Source organism: Macrobrachium nipponense, chromosome 22, assembly GCF_015104395.2.
Source record: "Macrobrachium nipponense isolate FS-2020 chromosome 22, ASM1510439v2, whole genome shotgun sequence".
NCBI classification, from domain to species: domain Eukaryota; kingdom Metazoa; phylum Arthropoda; class Malacostraca; order Decapoda; family Palaemonidae; genus Macrobrachium; species Macrobrachium nipponense.
Window position 1 is genome coordinate 31,258,250 of NC_087213.1, and position 19,883 is coordinate 31,278,132.

Genomic DNA, 19,883 nt, shown 5'->3' on the forward strand with positions numbered 1-19,883 from the left:
ATTGCGTCAATTTTACTAATGTTTTCTACAGTTTCAACAGGAAAATAGAACTGAGTATCATCAGCATGCAGTTTATACTTAATCTTGTACTTATTTAGAATTCAAAATAGTTCAATTGTATAAATGCCAGTTGTGTAAATGAACAAAATATATTGTTGAACTCATTTATGTAATTTTCGCTGTAATAACTGTAATGCGTGGCCTAAAAAACGTATGTCGGCAAATGCCTGAGCTCTTAGATGCGGTTTTATTGTTTAATGTGTGCACGGTCCATCGCCGTATATAGGTTATCCATATCTGCGCTCGTATCGGCACATATAGTTGTAATATTTCCCCCAGTGATACAAATGCTTGGAATGTGTACTTACGTGGCGTATCAGATGTTTGGGTCACACCATCGACGTTATGCAACCGAAAACTCTCCCACGCTACTGCCATTCCGAGGAGCAGCCTTCACCCGTCCGCGGATGTAAAAGATCAGAGGCGCCTCCCGTCCCCACACTCGAAGTCCATCGGTTTAGCAGCGTGGTTCCTCAACGTTGTCATCAGAGGTAACAAGGGAACGGTTCATTTATGGGCAGTTCCGTCAACTTTCTATAATTCTTTCGTATTACTGTGTCCGTCACCGACACTTAGTATCTGCAGACAAAAACGCAAGGAAATGCCGGTTTACCATCTAGTTTTACTATGTTACTGCGTGACTTATTTATATACTACAACATTGGGTCACAAATGTCGTTTGACATTGAATTCATTATACACTGGGTATGACTTACACCCAAAATTAAACTGATACCTGCTTCTGCCCCGGCCAAGATGTGAACCTGGGCTTTTGACTTAGAACAACGGAAAACAGTCGATTGATTATCAAAATAAATACTGGCCGAGGTAGAAGCACATAATATCAATTATCATTTCATTTGGGTGTGAGTTATTCTCAAGGTATAGTTAATTTGATACTAGATTTTCATATATATATGTGTATATAGTATAGTATATATATATATATATATAATATATATATATATATATATATATAGATATATATATATATATATATATATTATATATAATATTCATTGAAAACATGAAAACCAAATAGAAAATAACATAGAAAACTTTTCATGGATGTCTTAGAACCCATACTAAGAAGAATCTACTGTGTTTCATCCATTGTTATTCTACCTAAGATAAGACTTCATTTTAGGTCATATGTACATTTATCTGACAAACTCAGATTGCCCCATAATTAGAATAATCATCCTCACTGACAAAATAAAACCAAGCCTGCCTGCTTTGGGTTGAAAATGCGAAATCTAGCCGTCCTATTCACCAATTTAAGCTTAAACGACAAACTGACCTCTCAACGTTTAGCTTTCCTAACGTTTTTGGATATATTTTCCATTGGGAACCTTGAATTCTGAAATCAAACGAACCCGGAGATTCTCCTTTTATCAGTGGATTTCGAGCGCATTGATGAAAGACCTTAACCAACTGCTCTATTAAGGATAAGAATGTGCTTCTGCCCAAATGAAAATACCCTCATCCTCAGAGTATTTTTCCAAGTGAATTGAATATAGAATTTAGCCCACAGGACAAGTGCTGGGACCCGTGAGGCCATTCACTGCTGATATGGAAACTGACAGTTAAAGGTTTGAAAGGTGTAACAGGAGGAAAACATTGCAGTTAGGAGAGGGTGGAAAGTAAGATTAAGAACGAAAAATAATATAAAAGGAGATACAGTAAAAGGAACGAAAGTGGTTGCAGCTAGGGGCTGAAGGCGCACTGCAAAGAACTTTAAGTATTGCCTACAGTGCACCGCATGAGGTCCAGACGGTACTACACCCCTACGGGGAGATTATTTTTTTTTTATTTTGTCTTCAATATAGTTTCCTGTGTGCTTGTTTTGAGTATTAACCTTTATATTTTACTGAGCAATGAATGTTAGGCACATTAGAAGACATTGGTAAAGAATATGACTAGACTTTACGCAGCCTAGTTTAGAGATTCGCTTCAATTTACACCTAAATTGTTACTCAATAAAACATTCTTTTGCCTCAGCTCTTCCCAACCGACCGCCAACCATGAAGTTCGCAGCGGCGCTGATGCTGATGCTGCCCCTCATCGCCTCTGGCCGAGTTCCTCTGGCCAAGACTGAGGAGGAGGGCGACATCTGGGTTGTTCTGGTCGCTGGTTCCGATGGGTGGTACAACTACCGCCACCAGGTAAGGGTCGTTACGTGCTTCCTCTGCAGTGATTAGTCACAATGCTGCAAATGTTATACTACCATGAGAGAGAATGGTGGGGTTGTACTCTGGGAGATTGTGGTTGGTTACCATACCTCAAAATGTACAAACCCAGAACATACGATCAGCAAGAAAGAATTCTTTGGAAGAAATCAGTCCCCAGTTAACAACAATTAACCATAAGATACCGTTTTTAAAATGTAGTCATAATTATAAATGCGAGTGTTTCTTAATAATAAAAATCTCTAGAGATTTTTTGGTGTGCTGTTCTTACTTCTTAACGAATAATTTCCCGTTGCAGTCGGACATTTGCCACGCCTACCAGCTCCTGAGTGCCAATGGCATCCCTGACGACCACATCGTCGTGATGATGGTCGACGACATCGCTAACAATCGCCAGTAAGGTTCAGTCTTTTTATCACCAGCTTAGTTGAATTAATGAAGGGCTATATTATCTTGGGTCAACCACACTTAGTCTCATACGAAAGCCTTTCGCTATGATAGAACATTCAAAATTGATAGTTTTTCATCTGAAAAATACAGATTCAGATGCAAACCTACTGTTTATGTGGAGACATACATTGAGAGTTGTGGTTATGCTAATATAGAGAATTATATCAAATTTGGAATTCCGTTTGAGCTTACAATCACAGGGGTGAGTTTTCGAGTTTGGAGGACGTCCTCTGTTATATTCAGGGTAAATTGATGCTTGATCAAAGAAAAAGTTAAAATTCCAAAGGTTACGTTCTAACCGCCATTATGTGAACTCTCTGCAGGAACCCCTATCCGGGTAAGATTATCAACCACCCAACCGGTGATGACGTATATGCCGGCGTCCCTAAGGATTACACTGGACGTCAGGTGACCGTCGAAAACTTCTTCAAGGTCCTCAGGGGTGATTCCAAGGGACTCGAGGGCGTCGGCTCTGGAAAGGTCATCAACAGTGGCCCCAATGACAGGATCTTCATCAACATGGACGACCACGGCTCCCCAGGTCTCTTCTGCTTCCCTTACGAGAACATGATGGCCAATGACTTCGCCAACCTCGTCATGGAGCTGAAAGAAAACAACAAATTCAAAGAGGTTTATTCAACTTGTGGTCTCTCGTTCGTGGCCTTTAAGATGCTTTTGAACTGATGATTTATATTTCAGTAATGAATTAGGCTTGCACACAGAACTGTCAACACTGACTTGTCTGAATTAGAGGAGTGGTGTGATGAATGAACTTAACTTCCAATTCTTTTCAGATGATGGTATATATGGAATCCTGCTACTCCGGGTCCATGTTCCAAGACCTCTTCCCCGAGGACAGCGGATGTAAGAGCATTGCCTTGCAGATAGAAGCTTATAAAAGAATATTATTTAGTATATTCCTTAATAATGATTGCCATCACATTTGACTATCATTTCATAAATGAAAAAATGACAAAGATGAATATAATATAGTATACGAGTTATCATTGATAGCTCTAAATGATATAAACTTATGAAAAAATGAACACAATGAGGAAAGAAACATGACAACAACATCGTAATTTTCCATTATGATTACTATATCGCATTATTATTCATTCATCTATTATCAACGACGGTTTAACTAAACAGCAACACTACTTTCTCCCAAGCCTTTTCATGCACAATGTTATAATTTCGGATGATTATTATTCAACTTTTATCATTTTAGTTTATGCTCTCTCTGCTGCCAACCCTCACGAAAGCTCCTATGCTGCTTACTGCAGTGGTCCTCTCAACACCTGCTTGGGTGACCTCTTCAGCGTCAGCTGGATGGAAGATGTTGAATCCGTAAGTCATTGGAGACAATCATGGTTTTAACATCTGGATGACGTTAATGCCACCTTATTGATAAGTTAAACATATTAACCATGTTTGAAAATACGGTAATTTCTGATTTTCTTCCCATGCAGAAAGACCCTAACAGTGAACTTCTGAAGGAGAACTTTGAGATCACAAGAGACTTGACTTACTATTCCGACGTCATGCAGTGGGGACAGACATCCGTTGAGAATGAAGTAGTCGCCGCTTTCATGGGTGGCAAGAATTCCAACACCTCACCCGCCAAGAAATACTCTGTCGAAGAACGCAAGGTATGAAACTAACATTTTTTAACACATACTTCGTTCATCACAAAAAGTGAATAACTCTGATACCTGCCTTTTCATCAATGCTATAAAATGTTCACAGTAGATAATGTGTTCTGAAGCTGCCCTTATTTAATCTGACCTCACATTTTCCCTGCTAATACATTTCCAGGCCTCCGCCATCCCCAGCCAAGATGTGCCTCTGGTCTCCTTGCAAAACCGACTGAAGGCCGCCAAGACTCTAGAGGAGAAGGCGCATCTGGAGAGCGAAATCACAGCTCTGGAAAACGTCAGTTCAGTTTGGATAGATTTGTTCTTAATTAAGAATAATAATTGTGAAATATTGAGAAGTATTAGAATTCTCAGTATTTAGGAACTGATTCAAGATCATACTGAAGCTTTTGTGAAGAATAAAAGCATTTTTAAGTAAAAGTGGTCCAGTAATCAGGTTCCAATTAGATATTTCAAGGATTTCTGTTTTTCTGTTTTTCTAATGAAAGGAATAACGACTATTGTGTCTCATAAATTCCTTAGACTTTACATAAATTCAATAAGCAGTCGTAATCAAGTTCCTTTTGAAAATCTCTCTGTGAAAAAATACTCATTTTCTGTGAGACCCATAACCCTACTTGAGAAACAAAAACGCAATTGAGATTGTTCGCATGGTGTCAAAATATCTTACCCATAGGATCTACAGACTCTTTCCAAAGGATTTCAGTCTCTAATTGTCAGTCTTTTTTTTTTTTCTCTCACACAGAGACGATCCCTTGTGAAGCGCGTCATGGAGAAGATCGCAATGAAAGTCTCCGGAGATGAAAAATTAGTGCGCGACCTTATGACAGAGAAGCAAGAGAAGATCACCGCCTGGGACTGTTATGGCAAGGCAGTCGATGCCTTCCACAAGAACTGCTTCACTCTCGGACAGGTGAGACTCTTAGATAATATTTCAGTTTCATAAGTTTTCGTTAAATTGCCTCCATTTTCTTATGATAACCGTTACAATCCATCAAGTACTGTGCTCACTGAATATAAATCATCGCCTTCTGCCAACTGGGTGTTTAATGTCATTTACTTTTAGAGTACCTGATGTTCATAGTTTAGAATTATAACCAATGATGACTTATGTTTCCAGAGCACTTTTGCCCTGACGGTCGTCCCAACACTGCTCAACATGTGCCAGGCCGGATACAGCTCTGATGCCATCGTTGAGGCAACCAAGAACGCCTGCGTCTTCCCAACAATGCACAATGCTTACTAACTATCTTTAGATGACTAACAGCATTTATATTCGATTAGCATAAAGTACATTCAAAAGAATCCAATTTGATGACTTTTATTTGCCCAACAGTTGGTAGATAGGGCTTTTTGTTGCGCGTTGTAATACAGACAGGAAAAGTGTCCCTGCAGTTACATATTTACAAATGGGGAATTCGTTGTACATATTATCTATCACATCCAAATCAAATGCTTTGTTAAATTCGATATGACAATCGAAACATGGATGTCTTTCCTACTTTTTGGTTCCATGTTTCAATCTAATTCATATATAAGTGATTTCATGACGAACTCGCTTTTTACCCTCACACGAACTCTATGACTTTTACCGTGTTAAAAACCATCAGTCTAGGTAAGAAAAGCCTTTAAGTTTTAGGAATATTTGCCTCAACAATTTGCCGGCTATCTCATCCGAAGTACTGGTATTTGTCTTCCATCATGGAAGCACTCACTTGGACAGTCTCTTCCTGAGAAGAGTATCTGTTGTAATCCTTTGTAGTGTCGCCTTATTACTGTTACTTCTAAATTCTTTGAAAAAGTAATCAGTGCTAATTTTTAAAAATAACTGGAATCTCCCGGCTAAGTCAACGATCTTCATTAGAATTTTTAAAAGGCAAGATTTATTGTGATCTTGTATTCCATTTGACACTTATGGACATCCGCCTTCTGAGACTGGCCTTGTTATCAGTCCATTTCTTCTCTTTATAATATCTGTCAGAAGTTACCGACTATATGGTCCAGTTTCTGCTGAAGATTATAGTGTTCCATTTGTCCCTTTCTGCATATTTAGTGGTGTGTCTGGGTAAGCTACTCTCTCCCTTAACCTTTAGCTTAAGTTGTCATTAATGGCCATCTTGGCGTCCCTTCTTGCATGCCCATTCTTATGCTGATAGTCCTGTTCTTCAGAATCAGTTCCTTCCCATTTCAGCCCACTTCAGACGCTCGTTCTCAGCCTCACTGGATCTTTCCCTCAATATACACTGGACCTTATCTCTGATTGAAGCAAATTCCCGATAACTTCACAATAATATCCGAGAGTTTAGAAACTGCATCCTTCCCGTTTATCAGTGGTTTGAGCTAAGAGATAGTTTCCTTCACGTTCCGGGGGAAGATAAGTTTGGCGTACTGCTTGACGGGATTAATATATCTGCAGCGAGTGTTCTCATCTGCGGTGATTTTAATCTATGGATGGATGATCCAACCAGTGAAGGTGTCGAAGCGTTTAATGATCTGCTTGTGTCGCATCGTCTGGTAAACAATATAAATTGCTCTACTGCAATAAGCGGTGATAAATAAACTACTGATTTGATAATAGGGGTCCGGCGAACGCTATGGAGGTGGTGCGGGACCTGGATAAGCCGTCAACAAGTAACAAGTAAGAAACATGTCTTTAAAGGATTCCATTGTGGGCTGGTTGTTCTGCAGCTAAAAGCCGGAATGTTTTTATGTGCCAACGTCATTTATCCTGTGAACAATTCCCTCAGATTAAAGTTATGACCTTACCCTCCACATATGGGACAGTGTTTCTCGTAGGTGGGGAAGGTCTTCAAACAATATTTTTTTCTTGGCAAGGTAGGATAAAAAAAAAACATTTCCTGTGGATTGGCTATTGTGCTTAGTGGCTAGCATGGCTGGTCTCCTGGTTGTTTTCAGAAAATATGGGATGCTTTCCATATCTCTGGTAATTACTGGAGAAAGTCGTAACTGATACTTCCGCCGTAGCAGCAAGTTCACTGACTCCTCTGACCAGTGGACTACAGCAATGAAGGTCTCATTAAATCACTATATTACCAGTTCTACTGCTAAAGTCTAAATGCCAACAGATAAATAATAGAACGTGTAAAATTGAAAATAACCCTCATCCCATTAATTAATAAAGTAAGTCACCTTCACAGAGATCACCTTGTTTCATTCCAAGGAGAATTATCAAAGTTCGAACTAATGACAAACCATATGGTTTGATGATTCGAGAATATAGGCGTCCTATAAAAACAAAGCAGGTGAAGTTCAACATATTAGTGAAAAAATAGTCCCTAGTTTAACTGCGTTAAGTTGCCACTATGCAAATTCACTTAATGAACTCCAGGCGTTTTCAAGGAATACGTCTAACATCCGTCCTTTACGATTTATTAAGGACAAGTCAACATCCTGGCCCTCCTGCCACCACTGGAAAGTTCCGAAACAACCTGACTAGTTATGGTAGTGATCCTGATGAGAATTTTCTGTACTTTCTTAATGATATCTCGGTCATTTTCTACCAAACTCAGTAAATTTTATTGGTTTCCTTTTCTAAAAGTATTCTAAAAGATAAGTTGAAGTTATTTAACATTATTCGACCAGTTCTAAACGATTGCTTACGTAGTAATTTAAAAAAAATAAGCAGTATCTATTTTCAGCACTCTCTCCCTCGAAGTTGATCATGATAAAGTCCTTGTACAAATAGCTAGAATCTCAACACTTCCTGACAGTCAGTAACTGAATATTATATACAAACGTATCCAAACCAAAATTTTGGAGGTGGTGTAACCCTCGTGACTCCAACTGAGGGGTATATTTTCAAGCACTCCCTCCCTCCCTTTCAGTAATCCACTGTAACTATCGGCACGGGTATGAATAACAAAGGACTGAGCACTGACCCTTGATAGACACCAAAATCGACCTCAAATTCTTTTGATAATACCTGCCACCAAGACCTTGCCTGCCGCTGTTTTCATCAAGATCTTATGATACGGCAAGATAACTTTCATCCTCACTAGGCTTTTCTGAGACTTGCCAAAGAACAGCTGAGTGTCTTTCAAAAAGTCGTTGTGAAAAAAAGGTAATTAAATCACATCATTAAGTGAATGAACATTAATTTCAAGGTGCGCTCGTAAAATGAAATAGCTACAATACAAATAATTCATCGCATTATAGTATATTGAAATGGTACTATATAAGTACGCTTGGAGCAGCTAGCTTTCGTTGGCATAGTTCACGCATACTTTAACAATACCAAATGGCTTACGGCCAATTCTGAACATGGTGACGCATGTCAGTTTTTGATACCATATCAGTTTTATGATGTTTTAGACTCGTCTGCATGCACTGTACAATGGCTCACGTTTGGTCAGGTCTAATCCCACTGCCTATGAATTTTAGTCTTGCCACATGTAGACTGACGAAATCAACCTCCCCATAGACTAACTCATCGTTATCCTATTAATGATATTTCGACTGAATCCTCGTTGACAGAACTTCCCAGTAGAACTTGGGATTTTTTATCACAGCTTTACGGAATCTGCAAGATCGTATTCCTTAACTGCTGAACAAAGCGCAACTAGCCAGCTAAATTTCGTTGCGAGTTATCTTTGGAACAAAAGGTGAACAATCACTGATGACTGGGCGAATTGGTTGACTTGCCATCAAGCAAATGAACTGGTCGTACCAAAAAGTATTGATAGGCTCATGCGCTGATTTACTGTTAATGATAATTTCTTTGGTACAGCTTCACAAAATTTGCAACTTTGCGATTTTTGTGAGCTGAGCTTGTCTAACCAGCTCAATTACGCAGCGAGTTTCATGTTCGCGGCATCTAGAGTCGGAATGAAGAGGGACGAACATCGACCCATTAACAGGTGACATGTACTGAATTGCCGTTACGCCTATAAACATTAAAAGGGAGCACCAGGTTAATGGGGCTATATTCGTAGCAGTCCTAAAACATTATGTTCCAAACAAAGGTCCTTTAGATATATTCTGAGAGTATATTTAAAGGACTTTGTTTCAAACGTTACAGCATTTTAAAAATCTTCAAAGTGTTATCGCTGGGTTGAAATACCCGATTTTCTTATTCCTCTAATTACCCCCAATAAAATTATACATAATCCACTTCGAAGATCGTTCATTTGCAAAATTTTATTTGATTTTTAAGAATATTGATTTATCAAGTTCTTGCCATATTTAAGCATAACCAGCTCTTTGGGCATATTTACTAAGAGCGAAAATGGAATTTCCTTGCACAAATAAAGCTCAGGAAATGGGTGCCTTTTGGCATCAGTCTGAAATTAATCATAACTGTCATTGTTGGAGAAAAGAAAACCTCCACTTCGGACAATCTGACCTTGAAGGTCTTAGGAGGCTGCAAACATCCAGATCAGGTAACAATATTTCAATAAATATTAAAATATTCTCAGCTACGTTACTGATCATTCATAAAAAGTTGAATGAGGTTAGGATCTTGGCTCATGAAAGCTAAAGCATATAGTTTATCAAATCCAGCCATAAGGTTAACTAGATTAAAGGCATCATTGGCATCAATTCCTAAAAGTCTAGTCTCAAGTCTATTGCTAAAGTTGGTGTGGCTGTAACTTGTCTTGTCGATCAGACCACGAAAGTACGAAAATGATTCCTATATACATAACGACTCCTGATGATTAAGGGTATCGCAATGAGGTTCTAGTTTGGCATGCAACTGATCCGTTCTACATCTAAACACTCATTTCGATCAGGAACAATTTGGCATCGCTTTTGCTCATCTGGTAAAGGCTATCTTCAAAGTACGTAATGGGCTGAGTCTGGATGACAAGATCCAGATGTTATTTAAAGAAATGCTGGGCATAACTCATCTGTCTTCTCCACCCTTACTGTCAATGTTATCTAGGCTCTTTTCTATATCCCTTGACAAAAATCAGTTTTAGTGGCTTAGGATGACGGGTATTAGCAAGAGGATTGCTGCTGAATCCTGTTTATCCCCAAAAGCCCGTCAATAAGATTGGTTAACAACGTCCCATCACCCAGCATAAGAAGGAAAATCAGACGAATCAGGTCCAAAGACAGAAAATTTCACTTTTGTGCACCAAAAATAGGGAAGATACCTCCTGTAATCAGTTTCTAAATTATTACTTTTCTCAGCCAACCAAAAACTTTGCTTTCTCGTGAGTTTCAGCAAACTATGGTAATTCAACTGAATGTGATTCCATCTCCTTATATTGACCATTTTACTTATCTTGGCATACAAACCAATAGGAATCTTTGTGAAGTGGGACATGGCATTTATTCTAGATATTGTATAGGTCCACAATCACGTTTTATTAATGATCTGTTGGAATGTGCTTTTGGACAGTTTTTCTCAGTTGCTGTACTGGGGATATACAGACCGAGAAATCATGAAAAGGAAAAGAAATTTGTTTGTTTAGAATGACTTCGAATTGTCAAGAGCAAGAACATAAGCTTCCCCCGAAATTACTGAGAGATTATGACTAGATGTGAATAAGGTGAACAAATCTGTTCATTTGGTCTCAGAGAGACAATACGAACAATCAGACCTAAGCCTGAAAGATCCAAAATATTTTGATGGACAAGCTTTACGTTTCACAGACTTTAGCTATAACGCAACTAAGAACAAGGAATGACGGAGATTTTTAGAGTGGTTATCCTCCTTGGGACAAGCTGGAGAAGGCTAAAAAAAATAAATAACAAAATGCTAAGCAAACTCACAGTAAAATGGCTTGACAAGCTAAGAACAAATACTATCATGGCCAAGGACTTTTTCTGTCTTTGCAGACTTCAAAGCTCTACAGACTTTGGTTATAGGAACAATAGCAAAAGACACATGAGTTTGTAACTGCATTTTGAACACATCATTGATGTGCAATAAACATCTTGTATTCTGGTTTAACTTTTATATGATGATTTTTTTCCTTGAGACTCCTCCGTCAACCATATCATAAGAAAGTAAATATTTTTCAACTGTAGGAAAGTACTTTCTTCTCTTTGTTATTACAAATAACATTAAAAAATATGTCGTTTACCAGTTGTTGGCAAATAAAAGTGACCAAATTGATTTCTTTGGATATGCTCTTTATTATCTGATGATAGGATTGTTCGGCAAGGGTAGCCTTTTTAATAAGCATTGTGCATTGTTGGGAAGACGCAGACGTTCTTGGTTGCCTCAACGATGGCATCAGAGCTGTATCCGGCCTGGCACATGTTGAGCAGTGTTGGGACGACCGTCAGGGCAAAAGTGCTCTGTACATGGAAACATTCTTGATTAGCTATCTATTCTAGAAACCCACATGAAACCTGAAGTTCATGACATTGCTGAACTAGATATAGGAGAAGGTCATGATTTACATAGTCTAGGTATGAATAATGATAAAATCCTGAGTATTATAAATGAATGGTTAAAATGATGACTTGCTGAACTGCAATTAAGAAAATGCAAAAAATTGGAAAATTTTCAGGAGCTGGATTTCAGACAACATTGCCTGGTGACTATTCTATTTATAAACACAAATATATGTGAATAGATATTTAGAACATGTTAAAGTCTAAGCCTCACCTGTCCGAGAGTGAAGCAGTTCTTGTGGAAGGCATCGACTGCCTTTCCATAACAGTCCCAGGCGGTGATCTTCTCTTGCTTCTCTGTCATAAGGTCGCTCACTAATTTTTCATCTCCGGAGACTTTCACTGCGATCTTCTCCATGACGCGCTTCACAAGGGATCGTCTCTGTGTGAAAAAAAAAAAAAGAAAAAAGGCTGACAATAAGAGACTGAAATCCTTTGGAAAGAGTCTGTAGATCCTATGGGTAAAAATATTTTGGCACCTTGTGAACAATCTCAATTGCGGTTTTTTTCTTCTCTCTCTCAAGTAGGGTTATGGGTCTCACAGACAACATGACATGTCAGATTTTCGTCCACGACTTGATATAAATGAGCATTTTTCCCAGTTGGCTCTTAAAGAGAGATTCTCAAAAAGAACTTGATCACGACTACTTATTGAATTTATGTAAAGTCTAAGGAATTCATGATACACAATAGTCGTCGCTCCTTTCATTAAAAAAACAGGAATCGCTGAAAAATCTAATTAGAACCTGATTACTGGACCACTGTCACTTAAAAATGCTTTTATTCTTCACAAAAGCTCCAGTATGATCTTGAATCATTTCCTGAGTACTGAGAATTCTAATACTTCTCAATATTTCACAAATTCTTATTCTTAAGAACAAATCTGTCCAAACTGAACTGACGTTTTCCAGAGCTGTGATTTCGCTCTCCAGATGCGCCTTCTCCTCTAGAGTCTTGGCGGCCTTCAGTCGGTTTTGCAAGGAGACCAGAGGCACATCTTGGCTGGGGATGGCGGAGGCCTGGAAATAAATTAGCAGGGAAAATGTGAGGTCGGATTAGATAAGGGCAGCTTCAGAACACATTATCTACTGTGAACATTTTATAGCATTGATGAAAAGGCAGGTATCAGAGTTATTCAATTTTTGTGATGAACGAAGTCTGTGTTAAAAAATGTCAGTTTCATACCTTGCGTTCTTCGACAGAGTATTTCTTGGCGGGTGAGGTGTTGGAATTCTTGCCACCCATGAAAGCAGCGACTACTTCATTCTCAATGGATGTCTGTCCCCACTGCATGACGTCGGAAAGGCTAGTTAGGTCTCTTGTGATTTTGAAGTTTTCCTTCAGAAGTTCACTGTTAGGGTCTTTCTGCAAGGAGACAGAATTGCCATCTGTTTAATTAGAGAATGAAATTCTTCAATTTCATTTTCACGTCGCTATTGTAATGAGAGTAAATTCCAATACCAGTTTAAGGACGCATCGACTGGATTTGGGATTCGCAATTTAGTTTTTCCTCTTTGGTGATGATGATCACAAGAAAAATGCAATTTTAGACAATCTCAGGATTCATATAATGCAGTTGTGAACTTACGGATTCAACATCTTCCATCCAGCTGACACTGAAGAGATCACCCAAGCAGGTGTTAAGTGGACCACTGCAGTAAGCAGCCCAGGAGCTCTCGTAAGGGCTGGCAGCGGAGAGAGCATACACTAAAACGAGAAATGTAACTCTATGATTATTAATAATACATTTTTCTTAGGATTATACTAATGTTTTTCATATACAAAATCTGAGTATATCTAATTCTTGAAGGATTATAATGATACAATCTCAAACAAAATTGTTATTAATGATATATTGGCTTCAATGTCATTATCAAGATTTTATATCAATATATATATATATATCTATATATATAATATAGATATAGATATATGTATATAATTAGTATATTATAATATATATATATATATATATAGCCTTTCAATTTCTTCAAGTATTTAGTTTGTCATAAGTTGCCTATAATCATTCGTAACTTTAATGTCCAATCAATTCGTCTCAGTCTTGATTACATGATGATAACATTTGATATCCACTGGTTATTAAAAATGTGTTAAACAAGAACGAATATTATATCCTATTTGCAAATTAATATCCTTACTTCCACTGTCCTCGGGAAAGAGGTCTTGGAACATGGACCCGGAGTAGCAGGATTCCATGTAAACTAACATCTGTAAAAAAAAGAAAACATGGAAATTTACGCATCAAACTGCTGCTCTGTTTTAAGCAAGTCGTTGCTGATTCTGTTTATCGGAGAATATTTATCATTTTCACATGAATCGCCAGTTCATAGGTATTTCAAAGGCTAACAAGCGAGAGACCACAAGTTGAACAAACCTCTTTGAATTTGTTGTTTTCTTTCAGCTCCATGACGAGGTTGGCGAAGTCATTGGCCATCATGTTCTCGTAAGGGAAGCAGAAGAGACCTGGGGAGCCGTGGTCGTCCATGTTGATGAAGATCCTGTCATTGGGGCCACTGTTGATGACCTTTCCAGAGCCGACGCCCGCGAGTCCCTTGGAATCACCCCTGAGGACCTTGAAGAAGTTTTCGACGGTCACCTCCCGTCCAGTGTAATCCTTAGGGACGCCGGCATATACGTCATCACCGGTTGGGTGGTTGATAATCTTACCCGGATAGGGGTTCCTGTCGGAAAAATAATGTGGTCAGGATAGACAGCTCACTTTTCGTTAATTAAATCAAATAGCCACATTTGTGCATACGTCACTTACATCTGCCGTCTTTTGATGACACTGGGAAGTGGCAAACATTATTAAATACAGCTGGCAACTAATCTATGGCTTTCTTGAAATTTTGAAAATGAATGAATACTGAATCCATACTATACAATATTTAATTGGAAGCACTGCTTGAGACCTTTCATTTATATTGAATCTATTAAAGTGATTTAACAAAATTAAACTTTGATATTTTAGGATTAAATCTCGCAAAATAAGGCAAATTTTCCTGATGCTTTAACCAACTATCTAATATTAATCCCAAAAATAACAGGAGGTGACCTCTGAGGTCAAACACTTAATCCTTTGTATTATAATTTCAAATAGAATATCAAGGTTTAAATACAGTTCCCGTTTTCTTCATCTTACCGCATTTTGCCCTTCACAAAATGTATCTTTTGAATCTAAATCATTATATTAGTGCAGAGGAAACCCCCGGGGAATCTACCTTATGTATAAAATATGGCTAACATATAGATATGTCATTTGTAGAAGAAAATCTAACAATTTTCAGAGCTACTTTCTTGAAAAACTTTGTTACAAAATATCCATGAGCTGATATCATACAAAATTTAGTAAATCTTACTTATAAATGTTACAATTCAAAGAAAACTCATAATCACAGGAGTCAATAACACGGGAAAGTAAATCCGCAGTAATATGCCTGTTTGATTTTGTTATATAATATATATATATATATATATATATATATATATATATATATATATATGTGTGTGTGTGTGTGTGTGTGTGTATGTGTGTGTGTGTGTGTGTGCGTGCGTGTGTTAAATAACAAAATCAAACAGGCATACTACTGTAGATTTACTTGACCAATGTTACCATTTTCAAAGAAAGAGTAACAGAAGAATCGTACAACAATTCGACTAAGCTGGTGATAAAGAGGAAAACAGAACCTTACTGGCGATTGTTAGCGATGTCGTCAACCATCATCACGACGATGTGGTCGTCAGGGATGCCATTGGCACTCAGGAGCTGGTAGGCGTGGCAAATGTCCGACTGCAACGGGAAATTATTCGTTAAAAAGTAAGAACAGCACTCCAAAAAATCTCTAGAGATTTTTATTATTAAGAAACACTCGCATTTATAATTATGACTACATTTTAAAAAGGGTATCTTATGGTTAATTCCTGTTAACTTGGGACTGATTTCTTCCAAGCAATTCCTCGTTGCTGATCGTATGTTCTGGGTTTGTACATTTTGAGGTATGGTAACCAACCACAATCTCCCAGAGTACAACCCCACCATTCTCTCTCGTGGTAGTATAACATTTGCAGCATTGTGACTAATCACTGCAGAGCAAGCACGTAATGACCCTTACCTGGTGGCGGTAGTTGTACCACCCATCGGAACCGGCGACCAGAACAACCCAGATGTCGCCCTCCTCCTCAGTCTTGGCCAGAGGAACTCGGCCAGAGGCGATGAGGGGCAGCATCAGCATCAGCGCCGCTGCGAACTTCATGGTTGGTCGCCGCTTTTGAAATGAGCTGCGGCAAAAGAATATTGTATAAATAATCATCACTTGCGATTTATGCAGCTTACTATTATTATTTCAAATCACGAACTCTTTTCATATGGAACAGTCCCACAGGGGCCATTGATTGGAAATTCTAGCTTCCAAATAATATAGTGCTCGTTAGAAAAAAGTAACGGAAGGTACTGGGGAATATAGAAGAAAAGACGAGATCACTTATTAAATAAGAAAAAATAAACAAAAGCATTCATAAATAGATAAAAAAAAGTAAGGAAATTACTGAAATACATGGAAAATCTTGTTCTGATGGGGTGAGTTGAATATAGAATTTAAGCTAAAGGCCAAGCAGTGGGACCTATGAGGTTATTCAACTCTTGAAATGGAAATTGACAGTAAAAGGTTTGAAAGGTGTAACAGGAGGAAAACCTCAAAGCATCTGCACTATGAATCAAGTGTTACGATAAGGCGGAAAGTAAGATTGGAAGAAAGAGAATATGAAAGGAGGTACAGTAAAAGGAACGAAAGCGGTTGCAGCTAGGGGTCAAAGGCACGCTGCAAAGAACCTTAAGTAATGCCTACGGTGCACCGTATGAGGTCCACTGACGGCACTACCTCCCTACGGGATATGTTCTGATAGGGTTACCAAAGTGGTGATATCAACTAGTAAGATGAACACACGCGTACACATATATACACCATTTAATTAATGCGACCTCTAGATTCGCTAATATTTGTAAGGATGGTTGAGGTTTTATTTTCATTTGCCAATAAACTGAAATACCACAAATTCTAACATAGTTGCCTAAGAATCTTATAAACATACTTGAATCTATAAAGTCTCGTACGGTCCATATATATAATTTCAAAACTAAGTCAGATTTTCTGAATAATTTTTCTGACATCTGAAATCTGTTATTCCTACAATCTTATGAATAATTTGTATACATATGCAACTATGAATACACATATCTATATAACTACCTTAATCATAACCACATGCAATACTATATTATGATAATAATAGTTTTATTTTACACACACACACACACACACATTATATATATATATATATATATATATATATATATATATATATATATATATATATAGTCCATGTAAGAACTTTATATTGTAGGTACTGTAAGCAGTTGAGGACTACTATACTTGCTTCGTACACTGTGGATATTAGAAATATGGACACCCCTTGTACGTTTAAGGTTTCCATCATTAGCTTTATTTTCTATTTTTATTTTTATAATTCCTGTATGGAAACTTACAAGCTGCATATGATGTATGTAATAGTAATGGGTGTACATACATCATTAAGGTTTCCATATTTTTGTTAGTTATATTGCGCTCATAAAGTATTAAAATTAGTTACCTTACCTGCTGAATTTGTCATTGATTTGCTCCTTCTAAAAACACACGCATATATATATATATATATATATATATATATATATATATATATATATATATATATATATATAGTATGATATATATTATATATATATATACTATATATATATACATATATATATATATATATATATATATATATATATATATATATATATATATATATACACATATATATATATATATATATATATATATACTATATGTATATATATATAGACAGATATATATATATATATATATATATATATATATATATATATATATATATACGTATATAGTATATATATATATATATATATATATATATATATATCCACATACTTATATTCGTATTTATTATATATACCTATATATATTATATCTATATCTATTTTTGTCTGCGTGCCTATGCTATGATGGTTGTGTAAAATGCAATGCAACTGAATATCATTTTAAAACATTTAAGACACGCAACTTACCTCCGATGACAAAGTTGATGGCAAGTGTTTCCACAATGTGCCACCAGAGCTTATATACCTATGAGATGGGGCTCCTCTGGATGGTGGTGTGGGAAAATTCCCTTTTGCGCAAGGTCATTGCTGTGACACTTCAGTAAACATACATCTGTATGTGTGTGTGTGTGTGTGTGTGTGTGTGTGCTCGTTTCATCGTATGTTGGCATCACCGGGTGAACGTTATGTGCAGGGGAAGGCGGTTATGTATCCGTTACTAAGTACGAGACCATACTTTGAGACATACAAAAAATAATACACTGTACTGATGTATACTTACACATTTTCTCGAATACTTATACTTAAGTTAGAGGTACACATAATGAATCCAATAAGCAATAACTGAAGAGATTTATGTCATCCAGGCAGTCAAACTAGGGGCTGGGGGGCTTTCAGCCATTTAACGTTTAAGACAGTGAAAAGAGAGTCAGAGTGGTTGGACAGCAAGATAAAGAAGAAAACCCTAACGTTGTCCTGAAAAGTAACAGAGAGGTGTTGAAGAAAGAAAGCGGGAATGAGGGTAAAGTAGAAAAAGGCTAAAAAAAAAAAAATAGGTTCAGCTGGGTGCAGACACCCTTCATTAATTCTTAAAGCACACCATATGATGTGCAATGACAGACTGACAGACTACTCCGCTATGGGGATGACTAGAAAGGAAGGGGGATTAAAGTTTTGTTCTGACGAATACAAGACAATCCATACCGGTATAATAAGAAATTTGCGATAGGGTATAAGGGCTATGATTTCGACCGGCTTCACTAAATGTCAAATATTGATGCTCATCATTGATGGAAATGAAAGTTGTTAGGGTGAATCCTTGCACTAATGCATAGTTCCACATGCATTTATCAGTGATATCCGCTCAGTGATGCTGCATGGAATGGAATGGGATATAGAGATTAAGCCTAAGGCCAAGCACTGGGGCCTATGAAATCATTCAGCGCTGGAAAGGAAATTGAGAGTAGGTAGGTTTGATATGTGTAACAGGAGGAAAATCTCGCAGTTGCACCATGAAATCGTTGTTAGGAGAGGATGGATAGCAACATGGAGGAAAGATATGAATGGAGGTACAGTAAAAGGAACGAAAGGGGTTGTAGCTAAGGGCCGAAAGGGAGCTGCAAAGAACATTTAGCAATACCTACAGTGCACTGATGGCACTAACCCCCTACGGGACAGTGATGCTGACAACATGATAGGACATTGCTAAAGGCCTCCAATATCATAAACTTTCACACTGGTAGGGGGGAAGTACCGTCAGTGGACCTCATGCTGTGCGCTCTAGGCATTACTTAAGGTTCTTTGCAGCGTACCTTCGGCGCCTACCTGCAACCACTTTCGTTCCTTTTACTGTATCTCCTTTCATATTTTCTTTCTTCATCTTACTTTCCACCTTCTCCTAACAGTTGATTCATAGTGCTTTGAGGTTTTCCTCCTGTTACACCTTTCAAACCTTTTAATGTCAATTTCATTTTCAGCTCTGAATGACCTTACATGTCCCAGTGCTTGGTCTTTGGCCTAAGTTTTATATTCAACTCAACTCATCAACTTTCACAGCAGCATGGTGGATGGATATTTCTATATAAAGAAAAAAGAAATTTTGAAAACATCTAAATCTTCATAAATGGCACCAGCTGTTAAGGTCACAACACTCAAGTTATGTAACCACTTACTTTATCTAACACTCGTCGTCTGGTTCACCTTCCCATAGATATAAAAGACCTTGAGACTCTTTCCCATTCTTTCATCCAGTCGGCAGATAGGGTTGTTTTCAACATCGTCGTCAAGAGGTAACTAGAGAATCACTCGCTTTATAGCAGTTTCCATTGGTATTCCCGTACCCATTCATGTGAGGCATTCTGAAATCAGAGAAATCGGGGTCATGGACGAGGAAATTACTTAAAAACGAGTAATTGTAGCCTAAATAAAGCATTCAAATAACTAGAGAGGCACCGGGAAAAC

General features: G+C 37.7%; 2 protein-coding genes across 2 annotated transcripts; one reads left to right on the forward strand and one right to left on the reverse strand.

The window, feature by feature from the left end:
* The first annotated feature begins 347 nt into the window (after positions 1-347).
* On the forward strand, positions 348-5,667 carry LOC135198368 (legumain-like). The gene is made up of 10 exons (XM_064225921.1): positions 348-551; positions 2,062-2,225; positions 2,548-2,645; positions 3,023-3,329; positions 3,494-3,563; positions 3,931-4,049; positions 4,172-4,351; positions 4,518-4,634; positions 5,103-5,270; positions 5,478-5,667. Exons 2-10 carry the CDS (start codon positions 2,085-2,087, stop codon positions 5,601-5,603), a joined length of 1,326 nt encoding a protein of 441 aa, XP_064081991.1. The 5' UTR covers positions 348-551; positions 2,062-2,084; the 3' UTR covers positions 5,604-5,667.
* Positions 5,668-11,450: 5,783 nt separating this feature from the next.
* LOC135198369 (legumain-like) lies at positions 11,451-16,023 on the reverse strand. Its single transcript, XM_064225922.1, has 9 exons — positions 15,859-16,023; positions 15,439-15,536; positions 14,121-14,427; positions 13,885-13,954; positions 13,314-13,432; positions 12,911-13,090; positions 12,628-12,744; positions 11,940-12,107; positions 11,451-11,626 (listed from the first exon to the last, which is right to left on the reverse strand). Exons 1-9 carry the CDS (start codon positions 15,997-15,999, stop codon positions 11,501-11,503), a joined length of 1,326 nt encoding a protein of 441 aa, XP_064081992.1. The 5' UTR covers positions 16,000-16,023; the 3' UTR covers positions 11,451-11,500.
* Between the last annotated feature and the right edge of the window lie 3,860 nt (positions 16,024-19,883).